General features: G+C 30.8%; 1 protein-coding gene across 1 annotated transcript in view; it reads right to left on the bottom strand.

Moving 5' to 3' along the window:
* The window catches only part of LOC129980778 (protein Hook homolog 1-like), a 31,866-nt gene extending 12,304 nt beyond the window's left edge, over window positions 1-19,562 (bottom strand). Inside the window, exons 1-6 of the mRNA XM_056091161.1 lie at window positions 19,482-19,562; window positions 17,685-17,804; window positions 13,722-13,928; window positions 12,248-12,415; window positions 3,963-4,139; window positions 243-440 (exon numbers count right to left, since the gene is read on the bottom strand). Coding sequence (XP_055947136.1) covers window positions 243-440; window positions 3,963-4,139; window positions 12,248-12,415; window positions 13,722-13,928; window positions 17,685-17,804; window positions 19,482-19,562 — 951 coding nt within the window. The remainder of the gene's footprint in view (window positions 1-242; window positions 441-3,962; window positions 4,140-12,247; window positions 12,416-13,721; window positions 13,929-17,684; window positions 17,805-19,481) is intronic.
* Window positions 19,563-21,720: the final 2,158 nt, after the last annotated feature.

The raw sequence follows: 21,720 nt of genomic DNA on the forward strand, positions 1-21,720 counted from the left end.
AAAAGACAATTCATTATTAGTAACTCAAAGTCTCAGCACTTCAATTTATAATCAGAATTCCGACCATTCTTCCAGTTTTTCAATTAAAATAAGGGTCATATTCCCTTTAAAGATCCATGCTTTATAGAATATGAAGCAAAATGAATTACGAATGTACCACAATGACCTTCTCAGTCTTATATAATGGGTATGGAGGATTTTACTTTTGCAACCTAAGTTACTAATTTACAAAACTGACCCACCAAAAGGTGCTGGTAATCTTGTAGATCTTGTAGAATGGAATCTTTTGAAGCTGTAACTTCTTCAAGCTGCTCAAGCACGTTGCAGCTGGTCGTATATTTTACGTGCACCTCTCTCAGGTCTTCCCTGAAGTGTCGGTGGTCGCTCTCTCCAAGCATTTTCTGCCGATCGATTAAGTCCTGGAAGTTGCCACGTTGGCTCTGCGGAATTCATCAAAAGTGATAATATGATATTAAAAACGATCTCGATCTTAAAAACAATAAATTAATATATTAAAAAATCTGAAAAAGAAGCCACATTTTTAATCTATATTTACTGCTAAAATATTTGGAATTGATTAATTATTTTTATTTCGTAATTTCAGGAGTTTACTAGTAAATTAGATATGAAGACTAAAACTAAAATAAATTTTCTCTCTCTTCTAAAGGGGGCCGAGATGGTTTGGTGGTAAGGTCTTGGCTTCGAAACAGGAGGACTTCAGGCTCGAGACCAGATTCCACCGAAGAAGCACCGTGTAAGCAAGCCTGGTGCACGCTAAACCCGTCCAGACCAAATCTCTCTCGCTAGTGCGGCGCGAAAGCCTGGGGATGCGGGTGCCAGCCCAGATGCTGTCCTCGCCATCTGACCGAGGCTCACAATTACTGAGTCCGTCTCACAATAGCCCTAGTATTGCTCTAAAAACAAGACATTAATATAATTAAACTAATCCGAAACTCTCCTTCAAAGGAAATGCACTTTTTTATAATTTCATTTTTTCCCCTTTTTTCTTATCTGTTCTTATAAAAAAAACCACGCCTTTTTTAGAATTAAAAAATGAAACTTTTAATTTTTCTTGTTATTTTAAGTTGAAATTTCTTTTTACTTAATTTTACAAATTCTATAATAATTGCTTCTGTAAGCCATTATCATTCTTTGAAATACTTTTCAATTGTGTTGAAAATATTTTTAACTAAAATAATAAAAAGGATGCTCCGAAATAAAAACATAGATAATTAAATACTTAAAGAAATTGGTGAATAACTTAAAAACAATTCAGCAATTTATTAAGAAATGAAGAAACAGGAAAATGGATCGCAAATTTCAGTAACTAAGATGATGAGCCAATCAAAATTTAAGAATTAATGGCAACTTTTGAGGAGAATGAATGAATCATGCTTAATATTGCAAGTTTCTTCACTTATTGCGATACTTCTTAAATTAAAATGTATTCGATTCTTTACATATTTGTTTCAAAATGTTTCCGATCAATTTCTGTTGAGCGTCCAACAAATATCATCAGAGTATTATACTTCCAATGAAAGTGACTCTCAAATTGGAATGGTAAACAATGGCCTCTGTCTGAACTCTATTTTAGGTTACAATATCACACCAATAAAAGGAATTTTATCTACACGAAATGATTTTTGTTGAAATTGAATTCGGAATTCCGGCGTTGTGTTTTAAATCCTAAATTCTACTATCATCCAAATGCAGAATAAAGCGTCAGGTAGTGATCAAATTCTTTTGAATATAAAAGGAAAGCTATTATTGTTAATTTCACTTTTTTTGTTTCTTAAATGTGACATTGAATAAAGTATCGTTTGCGGATTCAAAACTGGGCGGATACAATAATGTTTCCTTCTTTATGAAAGAAGTTGTAATATCATACAGACTGCAAATTTTGATTTAACATTATATTTTTTTATTGGAAAGAAACAAGTAATAATCTTCGGAGAAGTTAGATTTTTTACAATGAAACGAAAATATTAGAGTACATCTTGCATACAGAAAAGGGACTACAAATTTAATCCTATGATTAGAAATAAAAACGTCTTTTCAACGCATTTTAGAGTAAAGAAAAACAATGTTTATAAGATACTAAAATACACAACTTGTTGGCACATACGAAAAGCATACACCAGTTGCCATCCTTGATAGAAGTGCCTCAGTTTCAGACGTTTTTAAGGTGAGTAAAAAAAAATTGGCTAATTAATTAGTACTTTAAGGCATATTATGTGGGGTTGTAAATGGAAATAATTCCGATGAAGCAATGAGAAGGTGCGTTTGATAATAGAATGGTCTTTTGTATTACTTAATTTCATTCGAATAAGGAAAAATAAAAATTTCCCAATTAAATTCGAGTTTTTTTAACGAAAGAGACTTTGAAAATGATTCAGCATTAAACGGAGAGCGGTATATTTGTAAATTAATTTGGTAGGAAAATACGGTACTTTTAGTTGGATTGAATTATGAAGCTGCAAAAAGCCTCTTGCTAGCAGTAAATTAAACAAAATTTACAAAACATTTTACCAATGCAAACAGATAATTAAGGATCAATAAAAATTAAAATATAATATTTGGAAAATATGATAATGAAGATACTGATTCCAGATATAAATCTCGCAGAGCGATAATAAAATTACTTTTACAATTCTAATTCAACAGTAGTAAAGTAAAATAAAGATTTTAAAAAAAATTATGAACCTTTTGCATTAATAAATCTGCATGCAAATTTATATAATGTGATATTTTTTAAATTTTTGGAGAATCAAATTGCATTTTACGGAGAATGAGCAAAGACATTTCTTATGATAGAAATTGCGAAGCAAGATACAAAGTATCTAAAATTTTTAGGGTATGCGAGATATAAGTAATTTAACACGAAACGTTACATCTTAATTGTCTTCCCTTTGGGTTGATTATCTCTACCTTTATTTTCACATGTGTATCTGATATTTCATGTAAAGAAATTTAGAGATGATTATCCAAAATGTTAACAAATACTAAATATGTCAAGGATTTGTGCTATGAAGCAAACATTTCTCAGGGTGCCTATTAGTTATTTTCTTTATCCATAGAAATATTATGCTCCGCTGGATCTAATTTGAGGTAATTAAGAATTAAATGTGTTGCGCTAACTATAAATCTAACCGCGTTCTATTTATGGCTATACATTATTTTTAAAAACTCAGAATTGATTTTTTTCATTGAATGAATTCATTTTCATTAAATAAAATATTACTTTTTTGTAGATTATCAAAGGATTTTAAGATGTTTTAATTATCTTGTAATCTAACTGATATTTGAATGCTTGAATTAATCGTTATTATGTATTGCATAACTACAGTTCTTATTATTTGTAATTGCTATAAATTGGGATTATGATTCTATTGTTATTGTTTGTTTCTTATGGAACTTGCCACTGACAAGCCCGCTGTTACGAAGACAGCGATTTAAGCCTGAGGGGGAACGTCTCTTATTTTTTATAGCAGCGCCAACTAGGGCCAAGGGTACGACTTTGCTACTCACGCATCACTCATTCGCTTGCACAACCCCTTTTTACAGGAGGGCACATTCACACATCTCACAGATAGAACAACAGAAGAACAACCATGCCCAAACCGTGACTCGAACCCGGGACGCCCAGATCACGGGGAAGACGCGCTACCCCTATGCCAGGACGCCGGCATTCTATTGTTATACGAAACTCAACTGTTCTAATATTATTAATTATTCGCCTACCTTTCAACGTTTTTCTATTCAAGTTTGTAACTTTTCTCTATGTCTAGTTTCTTCATATTCTGAAACACAAACTGTAGAAATTTGTCTAATTTATTACATTTTTTTTTCTCTGTTGCTCTCTGAATAGGTATACTTTAATTATAACTAGCCTTTATGAAAATATGTTTTTCTTATGAGTGCAAGAATATAAAACACGAATCGGAAACGTAGAACTAACTGACCGTAAGAGCCTCCAGCAGCATATTGTCGTCTTCTGTCTTGTTCCGAATCCTCTCAACATCTTCTCTGATCAGGGACAACTCATCGGACAACTGACAGTTCCTGGTCTTGGCGTTGTCCAACTTACATCGCATCTCTAATTTCTCGGCCTGACGAGCTCGCAGCTCCCGCTCTAGACCCTGTGGACGACAAATTTCAATACATAAAAGATCTTAGTGGCAAGCGATCCTATCCTCCATAATGGCAGGGAAAGTATCTTTAAATGCCATGAAAATGAATTTTGATAAGGTAGATGTTTAGAGTCGATTTTACCAGATTTCTCACGGGATGATCCAATGTTACTAAAAGTTTCTGTTTCGAATTTTCATATTATCAAAAGAAATTAAACATGTTTCAAATTATGATATTTATATTTTACAATGCATTCCGGAGTATCTGATTCATGACTATCTGGCTTCATTACTATCCGGCTTAGTTTTCTTTTTTCTTAATCAAATGATGAAGGCAAAAAGTTACATTGGCAACATTGCCAAAGGATTGAAAGCGGACGTCTGCTTCGAGCTAAAATGGAAAGAGTTAAAATACAGAAGTAGTAATCTAAAAAGGTCGTATTCAAAAACTAAAAACTGGAAGTTTTAACTCTTAACTTAGAGTTACCTCTTCATATCTCTTTAATCATTTATCATAAAAAATAAAATCAGTTTGAATCAATTTTCTTAAGAAGTAGTCCTACTATTTACGTTAACATTTTGTTTATGTTTTCTGCATTTAAGTTAGCCATTTCAGAACTTATGTTAAAATGTTAGCAATTTATATCCTTTAACTTACTTTTTCTCTAATAAGTTCTTGAAACGTGCAGTGCAGTATATAAACATATATAAACTGTCAATACAGAGCCTTCTACTTTAACTCGACACGTTACCGGCATTGCTTCTATGATTCACCGGGCCGTGGCCGTGTTCACATTCTGAGTGGCTTGAGATAAATGGAGGGCTTAGTATTCAGTAAGGAGTGAAAAAATACGTAATTTAACAGTGAGTTTTGGAACAAAAATTTGGTTTTCTGGTATTGGTAGACAAAGAAAAGAGTTCATAGAACTCCAACCTATCCGACTTCTTTATTTTCCCGCATGCTTTTCCGCCATACTAGGCTTGATATTCGAGAGTGTACTGTATAAAATAAATATCTTTATATCACCTTTACATTTATTATACACTAGTCGCCTTTGGACACCAGCCGGTTCGCCAATCTTAATGCTCGTTAAAATTTTAATAATGAAATATTTATGTAACTCCTATTTTAATAGATTCTTTATCAAAATATTTTACAGCTTCAAATTTTGATAGTCATATAATTCATTCATAATATTTAAAAGGGCCTTCAGCCATAACGTAATACGTATCTCACTAATTTTCTGTTAGCTCCCGTAGAATTTATGTTTTAAATTAAAGTGGAAAGGGTTAAATTGCAATTAATATAAGAACATTTTTTACTGAGCCGAAGCGTTTTTTTTTTAATATGAGTACTGAAAATGGAGTCGCTGAGTATTTAAACCTTATGGGAACTAAAGAATATCTTTCTTAATTTATGTACTATCTCAAGAAGTTTTCTACAAAATTTTCTCAGATTCATCATGAAAAGATAAATTAATTAACAATGTTTAGCTTTAATGTATGAAACTCTAAGAAAATAAACAGAATCGTTTGAAATAATCATTCGCAAACATGTTAAGCCTTCAAATCCAAGTCCGTATCCACTTAAAATAGAGTTGTCAACAATCAGAACACAATGCTCATGTGTGAATTTTCAACGCCAATTATGGTAACGCAAAGGCGTGAATTTCGAGTTGGGGTAACGCTACAGAGAATAAAAATTTTTAATTTCCTTTATTCTATTTTATTTTAATTCAAAAGTACTTTAGAATGAATCTGAAAGATCGATTCATTAACAATGTTTAGTTTTAAATGCATCAAACACTAAAAAAATATGCAGAATCGTCTGAAATAATCGGCGGAAAATATGTTAAGCCTATCCTCGTTAGCCTGGGAAGAAAACTAAAGCCTTACTCATTTGGCAGTGGGGAAATGAAAAGATTTTTTGGCGGAGAAGTTAGTTTTTAATTAATAATTAAAATTCTAATTAAAAATTCAAAAAAAAGTGACCCCAGGGGCTCATTCCCGACCTCCACGGTATACATGTACCAAATTTGGTAGCTGTATGTCAAACGGAATGGCCTGTAGAGCGCCAACACACACTCACACACATGGATAGGATGGTTCCGAATGGAAGACGAAATTCACTTAAGTATGGCCTAAATTTTATAAGCATCGGATAATTTTTATGGAAACTTTTGAAACTTGATGTGGGGATTCTAAATTAAAACCAGTGCCAGTGATCTCCTTTAAACTTTCTGGTATACTACCTAATAAAAGTTTATTTCCCTAGAACCAAATAAAATGGTGGACCCTGAACAAGACCGTGAGCACTGTGAGTGCTCAGATTTTTATTTTCGGAATCCCCCATATAAGCATTTTAGCTTCGTATTAATATAATAAAGGAAACCGAGGTTGCATTTTGGACGCTCTTTATACTATAGTCTTAATAGCAAGATTTGACATTTCAGATTTCATTTATTAAAGTCATTGAATTTATGTGCATTCTAAAGAACAGACAGTCGACTCACTGAAAGATTTATTTCAATTCTAGCTGTACTCGGACACGCCTTGCTTTGGCTCAATCTCGTTCGAAGGGAAAGAAAGAAAAAAGAAAGTGAACGTTTCTAATATGTTTAATTTCACAGCGCGTTTGAGTACACAATATTTTTTGTTGTCCCATTGTCTGTGTAAATAAGAAATTATATGGTTTCCCGACCCTTTTAATATATAATTTGTAATGAGAAGTATTCAGATCTAAGCCACACAATTCTATAGATTGACGCTGAGCTATGTTGATGGTGATCGCAAACGTCAGTTTAAGAGGAAATTGCAATATCTTAAATTTAAACAGCGTATTAGTTGGAATGATTAGTATGCTTGAGAACTGAGGATATTTTAATCTTTGAAAAATCCTATCAAAAATTTTGTTTCAACAAAGTTGCTCATTTTTTTTTTTTTTTTTTTTTTTTGTACTGCAAGCCACATCTCTTTTATACAGTTAATCACTTCATTTAGTACTTCTACAACAATGACGACAGACTTGTATGTGACTGCCTCGTTTTGAATTTTAGACTGAACAATATTGTTAAATTTGTTGTAGATGTATTTGTTCTGGGCCACAATAGTAGCTCGTTCACCTAGCCAATCTTAATTCTTAAAGCTAATTTGAATATTGGGAAATGTTTTTTCAACCAATTCTTCTTATGACGTGACCAAATTGTTGAAGTTGTGAGACAATGAAATTTGTCTTGAGGTCGGAGGAATCGAAGCCTTTCCTTTCTCAATTTCCAAAACTGATTTGAAAATATCTCAGCCAATCCATCGTTTCGCAGCTGGACATGCAAATTTGGAATGAATTTTAACGTCTTTACATGTCGTCACAAAGTAGAATATTTCAGGAAAATATTTATTTCCTCCGCTGGTGTCGGTTGAGAATATGTAGGTAATGTTTGCCTATAGTCTCTTACAATCAATATTAATGAGTTCCAAAATGATTTAATATTTCTACGCAAATCCTGCAATGGTCAATCGAAAGCTCGGGAGATTTATTTAGTGCGCCATTGTGCATTACCTCCAAACAATATATTTGCATTTCCTCAATACTTTTACCATGTCAGATGTTCACGAAATATTGAAAGTGGGTATTTCAATGAATTGCATGTTCAAAACGGAATGAACAGTTCTACATGGCAGCAATGTAGCAGCTACTCCAGATGATACGAGATTCAAGGCTATGATCTTTTGGGATCGAATTGATTCCATAATCAATCTATTTTGAAATTATCAATTCCTCCTGGAACATTTAAGAAAGGAAGATTTCTTAGTTGTGTTAAGGGGACTTGGTACCTTAAAAATTTCGGAAAATCGATGAAAATATCGATTTTCTAATTTTTAGTGAATAATGATCCTTAAACTTTGGCTTATTAATCTGAAAATTTCAAAACAATCCGACAAGTATTTTGCAAGATATGGAGTTATTTTGTCTAATGCGATATCAGGTGTCACGCCTACTTCCTGTGTTTACATCAAACATATTTCATATGCGAGTAGCCAAGCCATTTAATTTCTTCTATGAAATAAAAAGTAGGAAAATTGTTTGAAACTGTAACGGTTAAATCCTTGTTTGTTTATGGTTTTACAACTTTCGTTCTTTTTTTTCGAATGAATTTCTCAATGGTTATTATAATCATTTGGAAAACAAAACTGTCGTTTTCAAGACTACAGAATTTATTTATTACTTACCTGCTTTTTAATTTGTTTCGGAAATGCCTCTAAATAAAAGGAAATGGCATTATCTTGCTATGAATAACAAGAGGTGGAAAGGGAATGAATCAAAACCGCTCAATGTAGCTCTGATTGAATCAAATTTGCTAAATGAAACCGATTCAAATTCGAGATTGTCATATTTCTCAATGAAACAGAAATTAGATGATAAAACTGATTTTTATTTGGAAGAAAAATATATTTTTGTTTCGACAGAACACATTTCAAAAAATTTTTTTTGCAATGTAGTTTGCCTAGACTGCCTAAAAAAAGCTGTGAATTTGAAGCTGGGCGCTAAATCTGGTTTTTCATATGACCTGAAAATTATATGCAGCTATTGTTATGAAAAAAATGAACTCGACTCCCTCTTCAAATTATACTGATGATAAATTGAATCCATAATTTAAATTGAATCAGTAACTCATATAAGTTTCACACAGAAAAGTACATTATATTACATATTGCATTGAAAATAATACACTGTATTGCCTTGCTATACAAATATTTGTACACTCGTTTTCTGATAATTTTCAAATATGTCATTACTGCTTAGGTCAATTAATACTTTGATTGCTTCATCTATATACTTCAGATTAACTCAAAACTTTTATAGAATTATGTTTGAATGATAATATATCATTTAAAATATCTTGTATTTATATAAGCTATTTCATATTGAAAATATTTGTACTTATGTTTTTGAAACTGTTTTTCGTCGCATGCATTGCCTAGAAAATTTACCTATTTCAAAATGGCTAATTTCATTTGAATTTCAAAAAAATGGTCAAGAATTTTTGCTGTATATGATTAGTTATTTGATAAGCAGAACTGCAGATCATTTAATAACTATTTTTACTAAAAACATTACTGAGTAAAAAAAGTGAACATATTATAATTCCGCCTTCCCAATTTTTCTAATAATCCCTATTTATAATAATGATCATTAATAAATATGATAATAATGTATAATAATAAAATTGGCATCTTAGCACTTACAAATACCATATTATTGCTCTGAGAAAAAACTAACTTGATATTCCTGTTTTTGTTATAACTTTATTGTGATGAAAACTTTAATGCTGTTCTTCTCAGTTTGCTTTTTTTCAAAATTCTGTCTGCTAGAAAATGTTGAAAGTCAATCACATTTTATTGTAATTACATGAAATTTTCTCTGCTCACTCTTAAATGTATGCTTAATAGAATTAGGGATTGATTTGTTAAATTTTTTTCTAAAAATTTTCAAAGTGAAAAAAGGTTGATATTTTCCAAAAAATTTCACAAAATTTTGTGGAATATTTTTTTTTCTCACAAACTAATATATATATCAAAATCCCAATCTTTAATTTTGTTACATACATTGTGAGGTCCTTTTACAAAAAATTTGGTGAAAATATTTTGAAAATTGTACAAGTAGAAGTATTTTTTAAAAAAAGCTGATTTTTTTTTAAAAAAATAAAATATTTAAATTTGTAACTTTTGAATCTGAAAAATATTTTTAAAATTTAAGTTTCTGTACGATTTGCATCAATCTATTACAAAATTTGAAAATTTTACTAAAAATTGTGGAAAAAAATTTTTGGGTACCGAGTCCCCTTAGTTGAATTTTTACAGATTTCGATTTATTTTCATTTTAGTTTAATTATTTCATATGAAATTGCGGTGGAACAGAGCTGTGTCGTTTACAATAGTGTTCATTTTGGGAGCATAGCTCATTTTTTTAAACATTTTTTTATTGCCATTCATTTTGTTTTTTGAATTAACTTTTTTTTTCAGCACAATTGTCGGTGAAATTGAACTGTTTGATTGCTTTTTCATTTTAATTAAAAATGTATCGTGAAATTCCTGTCTTGATTTGTTCGAACAGATTGAATTATTTCGTTTCCCATTCTTTGGAATTAGCTGTGTTCATTGATTTACGTTTGAATTGAAACTTTTCTTTTCTACTTTTTCATTCATTTTTCTTTGTCCTTTAATTCGCATTTTCCCCCTTTTTTAATGCCTTATAATTTTATATGTAACAATCTAACATATTCAAAGAATATATGACAGGCAGGCTGTATATCCTTCTTTTTTTCGAATGCTTCTTTTTTCGCATGCCGTTAGTAAATGTTCCCGCTCCAACCTCTTCTCAGTCAAACGCCTCATTGAGAAATGACCGATATAGAGATGCGTGCGTTAGTGACGCACACAGCACATCACATCAGAATCAAAATCGTGCATTATTTGCAATCACATTATCCAGCTGCTCTCCTTCCTCCCCAACAGAGTTATGAAAGAAATATAAATCTCCAGTCGGTGAAGATATTCTCCGTTGAATAAGCAAGAAAAATTCAAATAACGAACATAAATTTAACAACAGAAATATACAATGTAGAATTGAATATGACTGAATATTTTCGCTTATAAGTCATTATTAAAAGGTTTTCAGTTGGAAATGTCATCTGCAAATCGATCTGCTGATGCTTCGTTCGATAAAGAATTGCGTTACGAACAAATTACAACACAGGTGATCTTCAGTCGTACTTGAAATCAAATTTTTATAAACTAACGCTTGAGCAAAAATGAATTTATGACCAATAATACTATCAGTAACGGACAATGTAAGTGGAAATATTGAAAGAGAGTTATAAAAATCGAAATTTGGAAATAATGGAAGAATTAGAAATTGGAGACATTTAAAAGCTCTGCACACCTGCTGCTTTTATGTCCTGCAGATGACCCTGTTATTTTTTTAAAGTACGTTTTAACATTTTATATGTATGATATTTATATAACAGATATATAAAAAAATCCGAGTGTATTCATATAAAAATTGTCTCAAAATTTTAAAGCAATCCGTGAACAACTTTCGGTGACTAGAATTTGAACAAACAAACTTTATTTGTATGTATATTGATTTCATAATCATCTATTCATTAGATGCTCAAAGTTCTAAATATAAAGAAATAAGTTCTAAATATCATTTACCTACGCGTCTCATTTTTGAGTTATCGCATTAACATGCATGCTTTGACTGATGCATGACAACCTCTTGACAGATAATACGCATAATCATGACATGAATATGCATAATCATGTTCCAAAAGCCTACATGGGCCCTTTGTGATTTGTAATTTAATGATGAAAACCTGGTACGTGTCTTGAATATATTTTTTTCTGACCACTTAAAAGTAAAATTTGACGCAAGACCACGATGTTAATTAAAAAGTTAAATCAAATATCATTTATTTAACTCATTGTCGATTAATCACTTTCACTCTTTTTTCTAACCTATTTAATCCTGCATCAGAAAAGGTCGAATTTTCATCTAGAAAGAGAATCTGCATTGATTCTTGAAGGTAATGGTTTTGCACTCTCTAAGCTATATATAAGAGGAAATGAGGATAAACCTAATCGGGACACCAATTAGTTGCTTCTTTCTTTAATCTTACCGTTCCCACAGATTAAAATATATATATATTTTTTAATTTACATATTTTATATTTTAATTTGCAAAAGTTCTCTTTAGCACAATATATATTTAAAGAAGTAATCGGAATTTGTTTTTTCGTAATCAAGAAGAATCGTAAATCAACATATCTACTTCTTGACATTTTTCCTCTAGCATTGCGATGTTCTCTGAGTATGATGCATTTTGAATGAGAATGATATGCAAGAAAAAAACGGATTGCTTTTGTAAAATCACGAAAAAAATATAATATGAAAAATAGTTACTAGAATCTTAGATTATTAATAAAAATAATATTTAAGATACTACAGACTTTTAAGCAAGTCTTTGTAGCGTAAGAAGGATCATGGGTTTAGAATAGGCAATCGTAAAAACATTTGAAATACTCATAGCGTATGCGCGTTCCGGAAAATTAAATTACCGCATATTCACTCTGAATCCGCTTGTTCTCAACGCTCTTGTCCAAAAACCTGTCTAGCTCCAGCCGTACTTGTCCCGATAGTTTTTCGAGTTCCTTATTGCGATTCTTCCAGTATTCCAATTTCGCTTTCAGATCCACGCAATCCCTCACCAACTTTTCCGTCGGGTCCTGTCAAGAGATCAAAAATATCAAATGAATCGAATTGTTAAAAATAAATTAACCTGAATATTCTTCATAAGCTTCTTGTATACTAATACTGTAAGTGATGCTTTTGTGTTAAAAAAATCACAGCATACTGAAAAGAATTGAGTATACATTTTGTAGTGTTTTTTATTTGGTGAAAAAAGTTCAAAACATTAGCACAGATTTATGTTTCTAATATGAAGACTACAAACGCGGCTTCATTATCCAGTTAGGTTGTATGTTTTATCCCTCTTATTTAGAAATTACTCAAGAATATTTCTAGATTAGAAGACCTGGCAGATAATTGACCCTTTGACTGATTTATTCTAAAGTCTGAAACCTATCAGAAATTCTGATGTTAAAAAAAAAAAAAAAAAAAAAAAAAAAAAAACGAATTCTATCGCTTCTCGCACGGTGCATTTCCGAACTTTCATTTTCATGCTTAAACAGCCAAACTGACTTCACGATGCTGTATTTCTTCTGAAATTTGAAATGCATTCATATTTATGATGCAGTGACTCTCCATTTCAAATATTTCTAGTTCGTTGAGATTTTTGACTTTTAATGTCTCACAGACAGACAAACACAATACTCGAAATGTTTCGTTCCAGACGGTTATAAATGAATCAAAATATCTCCAACGAATTTTTTAATAGCAATAAAGGTTTACTCATTGTAGACTTTTCATACAAAAAATATAAAAACCTTCTCAAACAACTTTTCCCTTTAATTTTGTGATAGGGATAAATCCTTATAATAATTTTTTACTAGAATAATTGTGGTCTTTTTGTCTCACTTCAGTCAGAGTTGTTTGATTTTAAAATTTGGGGATTTTTTCAATCATAATTTTTAAAAAATGTTACCTCAACAGCATGTCTTTTGGCACACATTAATTTTCAAAATTTATCTGCTCAATTACTTTATATCAAACATTTATTGTTACTTCTACTGGAATTTCAAATTTTTTAACCTAATTTCCCTGCTCAAATAAGGGTATTAACCCGTAAGTACAAATTTAGTGTCTTTTTTACACAGTCATTTCATTTCTGCTAAAGAAAATCTAGGAATTTCTTAACTTTTGTAGCTATTTTCGTCCTTTCATGAAGAATCTAAAAGGATGAAAATAAAAAACATGGTTTCTTGGTAAGGTTCTATTAATATTTTTAAACTAAATATAAATATATCTTTTAGTTTACAAAAAGTACAAATTGTATATGGTCATCAAATATCATCGATACTGTTTGTATTTTCTTCAAACGAAATTTGCCAATTAATAAAAAATAAGTTTTACTTGTTTCTTCGATATATTTGAAGATTTCATTCTTTGTTTACTGCCATCTTGGTAAGTAATCTTCCCGTCTTTTTGCTTGTCAGAAGTTCCTTCGAGTTCCTCTATCTGCTTTTGCAGTTCCATTATTTTGAGTCGAAGGCTGATGGTTTCTTCTTCGTGACCTTTGAAATCTTCACTCCGTAGATTTGGCATCTCTTTCCTAAGCACCTGTGAGGAGAATTTCATAATTTTTTTAAAAAAAGACTTCTTTTATTTCGAAAATATTGGTAATATATTAATTTATTTCCAGTTTAATTTGCTTTTAATTAAGTTCTGAATTTTCTTCAGGGCAAATGGGCAGAAATTAAATTAAATTAATTACTTTGATCAAGACGCATACTGAAAAGTAACAAGGAAAATTGATTTAACTTTTTATATTCTTATTATTTTTATATTGATTGTATTGTATTGTTTTATATTGATTGTATTTTTATATTGATTGATAATATCTATTTATTTTTATATTCTTATTATCATAAGTCTTTCTTGAATTACTTTTCATTATATCAATGAAATTTAAATTTTCAGCTCTGAAAATTGTGGTATGATAATATGTAGTCTTGTTTAGTCTATCTTGTTTTCGCCTGTTTTTTATTTATACGAAATCTTTACTTATCTTTGCTGTCATAAAAATTAGAAACTTTTCAAATGTAATAAAACCCTCATCAAAGAACTAGAATTGGAAAACGGACATCAAAACACTAAGGCATTTCAACTGAACGCATCAAAAATTGAAGTTTTTACAATGAGTGACGTGCAATGGCAGTGAATGCCGTAAACATGAGACAAATTTAAGGATAAAAAAATTAATTTACTCAGTATTAAAAAGCAGTATTTGAAAGTTATTTTACTGCTTAGGACATATGAAAAATTAAGTACAAAGTTATTTTTTGGACTATAATTGAAGGACGCTTTTTATAAAAGGACGCGCAAAACGTTACTAGTTGCTCATTACTTGAAACTCAGAATATCAAGAATAAGAATAAGAATTATCACTGAAGTATGGTTTATATTTTGCCAGGCAAAACTATTTAATTCTTACTCAGGAATATATTAACCAAGAAAAAAAACCCATCGTTAACCAAAAAACCAAGAAAAACAGAAGAGCAAAATGTTTTATTTTCAAAAACAGCATCTATATCTAGCCTTGTCTTTGCTACATTGGACCCTTCACGCAATATTAAAACAAAAACAATTTTTTTGCAGGAAAGCATTGTAAGTTGCTATTAATTTGGAACAGTGATTGATATAATTTCGAAAAATATTATCATGGAGTTTATATTGAAAGTTCTTTCCAATGATTTGTTCATTTTCTTGCATTTGCATTTTCTTTTGTGCATTAATTCTTCCTTTGATGCGATATTTGGGTGAAAGAACCATTGTTTAGGGGTTTATTGTGGAGAAAGGGTGATAATTAAAATCTTGTGACTGGTTATTAGTAATGAATTCTGAAAAAGACATAAACTCTGGGAATTACATAACACACATTTCATAAAACACACACTAATAATAGAAGGATAACGAATTCTAACCGAACTGCTGAACCTAAGTTTAAAACCATCAGCCAGCATGTACAGTGTACATTTGAAGGGTGAATCGTCACTCGATTCCTAAGGCTATACTAAGTGTTAGAACATCGATTTATCTGATAGTCTAATTTCAAGAGTCTTTTTCGTGGTTTCAAATCAAAGCTATTGTAATTTATTCATAGTTTTTGTAAGTTTTATGCCAAATGAAACTATATATTTGAATTTTAAAGTTATTAGAATTTCTAAAGATTTATTTTTAGGTAATACCTTGTATAGGCTTATTACTAGGCATTTTTTCCGCATGCCAACGTTTTAATATCATGGTTTTGACTTTGTTTTAAAATTTCATTTTACTGGTAATTAATTCCTTTTTAATTCTGCCGACAAGTCAAAATTTGGATTTCTAAATATTACAACTGAATGTTAAAATAACAAATGTTATTAATTCAAAATAAAAGAATATATCAATTCTTCATTAAAGAGTCTGCTTTGAAATATTTTAAACCATCACTATCTTGAAAATGTTGCATTTTTCGTGATTTTTTTTTTGGGGGGGGAGGGGGATTTTGTATAAACCAGCTAATATCTAGTACCATCATATATCTTGCTGGCCCTAAATAAAGAAATATATCTTTAGAAATCTCTTATATTTTTGCACATAACTGCGATATTGTAATATAAAATAATGAATTAGTTAATATTTCCTAGACACAACTAAGTTTTTCTCTACTGTCAGATTCCATGTTTTAAGACTCTTTTGGATTTTTTATTCTTCAAAACTAATTTAAAAGTACTTTAAAATCATATATTAAATAAAGGAATTCAATATATTAAATAAAGGCTACCTTCCATCAATGACAGGACGCACTTCCTTAGAGAAGTGTTGTACCGTGGGCGGTGAGGCTTTAGGACTCAACCCCAATTACCGCCATTGTTGCTGTTCCGACGATCTAGTCTTTCAAGTTTTTCCGATTGCTTTCTGGTAGGTCAGATTAGTAAGTCTATTATCTATACTTATATAAAGCTCAATGTGTGTGTGTGTGTGTGTGTGCATGCGTGTGTGTATTGGTGCTCCACAGGCCAGACTGTTTGACCTACAGCTGCCAAATTTGGTACATGTATGCCTTGAAGGTCGGGAATGTACACCTGGGGTCAATTTTTTTGAATTTTGAATTAAAATTTTAATTATTAATTAAAAACTAACTTTCCCGCCAAAAAATTCTTTTCATTTTCCCCACGCCGATGAGGTTAGGTTTAAGAAATTTTTGGCAGATTATTTTAAACGATTCTGTTTATTTTCTTAATGTTTGATGCATTTAAAATTAAACATTGTTAATTAATCAATCTTTCAGGTTTATTCTGAAGTACTTTTGAATTAAAATAAAACCGAATAAAGGCAATTAAAAATTTGTAATCTGTATAGCTTTACCTTAACTGGCATAGAAACATTCACGCATTTGCGTTACCGTAATTGGCGTTGAAAATTCACGCATGCGCATTGTGTTCTGATTGTTGTGACTGATTGCGGACTTGATTTAAATTATTTTTAGGTTAGTTGCATGCTTTTGTAATTAAATTGTATTTATGTTAGTTATATATTTTTTGTATATGCTTATAGTTTTAAGTACATCGTTTTTTAAGTAGTTTTTTTTAACCTGTTTTTAACCGATTATTTTAAACGATTTGTTTTATTTTCTTAGTGTTTGATCCATTTAAAATTGAACATTGTGAATTAATCGATCTGGTCATGATGAATCTGAGAAAATTTTGTTGACAAATTCTTGAAATATTACATAAATTAAGAAAGATAGTCTTTAGTGCCCATAAAGTTTAAACGCTCAGTGACTGTTTTCAGTAATCATATTCCAAAAAAAAAATACTCTGTTTCAGTAAAAAATATTATTATATTGATTGCAGATTAATCCTTTCCACTTTAATTTAAAGTATAAATTCTACGGGAGCTAACAGAAAATTAGAGAGATACATATTACGTTATGACTGCAGGCCTTTATAATATTATGAGTGAATTATATGACTATCAAAATTTGAAGTTTTAAAATATTTTGATGAAGAAGCTATTAAAGTAGGAATTGCATAAAATATGTAATTATTATAATTTTAACGAACATTAAGATTGGCAAACCGGCTGATCGCCAAAGGCGCTTAGCCTTAGCAATAAAACTTAAAATTTTAACTTTATGGCATAATTTTCATTGAGATTCAACAGGCTCACTTCTACATTTATGTCATCTTCTACTTTCCTATTCAGGAGTTTCTATTAACCTGAACTAGTTAATCGATGCTGAATTGGCTAATCGATGCTCTTACTTCACTTACTGAAATAAATATCAAGCTCAACAATTAATTGAAAAAGAAAACAAGAAAAGGAATTCACCTTGTTCGCTACTTTCAATTCTTTCCGGAGCATCTGATTTTGGTTCTGAGTGTCGAGGAGCCTAAATTTTAATTTGTTCCTTTTTTCCTGCAGCTGCTTCACAATTTTGTTCTCATCTTGCTACAAGAAAAGAGAGATGCTATTTAGAGATATAAGAAAAAGGCAATAACATGAGGTAAATTACTAAAGTTAATTTACATGAGAAATATGAAGCAACTGTCTTAATATTTGATATAAAAATGAACTTGTTAATTGGAATATTAATGACTATTATATTAAAATGGATGATAATTCATAAGCATTTTCAGGTCCCCTCCTATTTCAAAAAAAAAGTGAGAAGGTGGGGAAAAAAAGCGAAATTATAAAATATTTTACGTCAGCAGCCTTCCGAGACCAGCTGCTCATTCGCAATCTATATATTTAAAATAATTAACAAAACATAAAAAATTTCTTTAGGCATAAACACTCAAACCAACATCGCCAATTTTTATTTCTTATGAATGATAATGATTTTGAAACACATCATTGATGAACCCGTGTTCTCCAATTTCGAGAGAAATCCGAGAAAAACTAATTAAGATTAATTTAATCATATCAAACAACTTTGATAAACTGTACCTCGTGGCAAAAAAATTATAATGGAATTATAGTTATAGTAAGTAAAAATTGCGAAATAATGGTAGAGAATTATGACTGATTATCTGTACATCAAAGTAGTGAAATTATCCATTTGGCGACGAGAATTGGCGAAATCGCTAAAGGTTAAAGTAGCTAGGAAGGTTGTTGGGATTACGGCAACTAATTCAAAGTTTTATTTTTCAATATCTTTCGAAATTGAACTAAACGATGGTGGGTGAAAGGTAGGCGAAAATGGATGATGTACCGATAAATAATAAGTATTTATATGACAAAAAGTTTTCGAAATTTGCACAGTGTTTGTTTTGTTTCTGGAAACTGTTTTGTTGGTTATTCTCAGAGATAATGTGTAGTGAGACAGTATTTTTTGGACTTTTCTGAAAAATGGATGGTAGAGGACGGTAGGCGACTATTAATGACATATTTAGATGGTATGGAATTTGAAATGGGGCACGTGATTATGGTTGATGAACAATAGCTCAGGATTTCTAAATAAATAATGCACAATGAGACAAAGTTTTTCGGTTGTTCTCAAAAATAGAGAGAGTAGGAAGGCACTCGACCATTGATGATATATGTAGATTTATAAGTTTTCGCATAAAATAAAAACTGGGGAAATCGTACAATCGTTTAGGTTGCTCTGCTGGCTCATTTGATTCCTTAGTATCTGGAATATATAGAATTTTCAAAATCGAATTTAATACTCTTCAGTATAGTGTCTTTTGTGAAATTTCTTTCAATTTTATCGACTTTTGCACACGCTCAGACCATTTTAATGGAATGGATAATGGACAAAAGACAGAATTTCTTCATTCTTTGCATTATGTATTTAATAAACATAATAAAATTGTCATAGTGACACATTCAATATGTTTTTTGTTAGAGTAGAAGCAATTTATCTAGTGTTCATTGTTAATTTTTGCGTATTCAAAAAATGAAAATTAATTAAATAAACTTTTTCCTCAAACAATTATGGCAATATTTCAAACAATATTTTTAAAACTTAAACAGAGATATTAGAAAAGTTAAATAAGTTTGAAAATCTCTTATAAATTTTTGCAGAACACGTTAGAAATATCCTTTTGTACTGTGTTCGCGATTCATCTCAGCAAATCAGACATTATTGAATGTTGCATCTATTCTATCACAATTTTTACTTACACTTATATCACAGACGTTCATGCAATTCAATGGATTTGGCGGCGACGGCAAAGCAGCAACTTTAGCACATATCTTTGCCATGTTTGCTGTTCTCCAAGAAGTCGAAAAGTCTTCACTTAAACAAAAATACTGGAAATAAAAATGTAAAGCTTTGAAAGCAGTGGATAAATCGTATCACGATAATCGAAATTTATCAGTGTGTTCATAATTAATAATTAAAAACAAATTCATTGCACAAACACTAGCAAATCTAGATTTACAATAAGGTATTAGATTTCTTATATTAATTTTACATTCCGCTTTGTTGTGAATTTTCTTTAATTATTCTTATTATGGGATGTAAGCATTCAAAGATGCAATGTAAAAAAAGAAAATTGAATAATTACACAACAGTAACTTTAATTCGATATTTTAATATCCTAAAGTTTCAAACATGTGAAACATAGACACTTTCTCAGTTTCATATTTTGCTCGAAAATAGTTAAATCTTTTATATATTATACACATTTTAAATTTTTGACCTACAAAGATTTCAAGTGAAAGATCACACTTTTTCTTGGAGCTAATTGCAAACCGCCATCCATTTTCTGCTTCGGCCTTAAAAAACTTATATGGATTTGTCTAAACTATCAAAAGATTGAAAAATATTTTGTAGCGGTTGTCAAAATACAAGGCAATTCTCAGTATACAAATGTTTTTCGAATTTTCAGTACTTATAAAAAAATGTTTCACATTGTTCAAAGTATTTAATTTTAAAATAAGTCTGTTGTTGTTTCTGATGGCATTTGTCAAAGGCAAGCCTGCTTTTACTAAGTTAGCGATTTAAGCTGAAATTTTTACATCTCTTGTTTTTACATTAGCGGCAACTAGGGCCAAGAGTACGATTTAGCTACTCAATCGTCACAACCATTTTTACGGGGCGGACTTCATTGATGCAATTCATTCATTCGACCACGTATCGTAATTGAGACATGAACGAGAGAACGATCATCTCTGATCCAGTACCGCCAGTGGTATTACTCTCTACATGGAGGACTTTGTGAGCACGACAGATTTATACGCGCGCCAGCCACTAACGCACACGGAGAGTCTTCGGCTGGCGGGTTCGAACTCACAACCCAAGGATGCAAATCCAATGCCCAACTAGCCAGGCTACTCCGGCCCAAATCGATCTAAAAGACATAAGTCAAATATTTATAATGTAAAGAAAATTATGAGGTGAAAATAACATTTCTAGAGAAAAATAATGTGTAAGTTACTACTGCGATGACGCACCGATATTTAGTTTTAATTTGCCTTAATATTTTCAACTGAGAAAAAAATATTACGTTTCATTAATTCTTGCAGTCCTTCTTTCCTCGATACCTAATGCCATAAGACAGTTATAGAAGTAATTAACCCGTATATGATGAACTCATCATTCATTAAAGTGTTTTTACAATAGTATCACAAATATTCAATTAAACTGAAGCTGAGTTTACACTCAGCCAGTTATAAGATTCCAGTAAATCACACATGTTCAGAAAGAAGATTACGCATGCGCTAAGAAAGTGGATAATAGCAAGTCCTTGTTTGGACAGGACAAGTGCTTGCTACTGTACAACATTTGTTCATGCGTGATTTTACTGGATGGGTGGTAGCTGTGTGAATGTAAGCCCACCTTAAGAAAATAACTATTTCCTGGATTTCTCTGTGAACCGTCATTTGCGTATAAGTGTTGTGAGAAAAAGAGTCAAATCTTTCTGATAAAGAAATGGGCATTATCTGGAAGTAGATCGCTAAGGAAAGGTAGATATTTTGGTTTTCGGATAATGGCAACGTACTTTCTAAAGTTTAGAGTAGAGTCTATGGCGTTGAGGTAGTTTATATACTTAGTATAGTTTTATTTTTAGGTAGTTTATTTTTTTAGTATCTGCCGACATTGCTATCTTGATAAATAAAACTTGAAGGATTCCTTTTTGTCTCTTTAATCAATCTAGATATACTTCTTCTACGAGTCGAAGTTTAACTTATTTCCTCCTACCATTTCGCAACATTGATATTTTAATTCCACCATTTCATATAACTTGTTACCGATATCTTCATTTCATATAACTTATTCATTATCTTCATTCGTGTATTAAATGTGCTTATTTTCTCACTGCATTTTTATCTGTCGTTGCGTTTTATTCAAAAAATTTTTTTTTTGGAAATTATACTTTATTTTCTAATATATTCTTCTCCGTACTTCGCTAGCATT

Source organism: Argiope bruennichi, chromosome 8 (genome assembly GCF_947563725.1).
Source record: "Argiope bruennichi chromosome 8, qqArgBrue1.1, whole genome shotgun sequence".
NCBI classification, from domain to species: domain Eukaryota; kingdom Metazoa; phylum Arthropoda; class Arachnida; order Araneae; family Araneidae; genus Argiope; species Argiope bruennichi.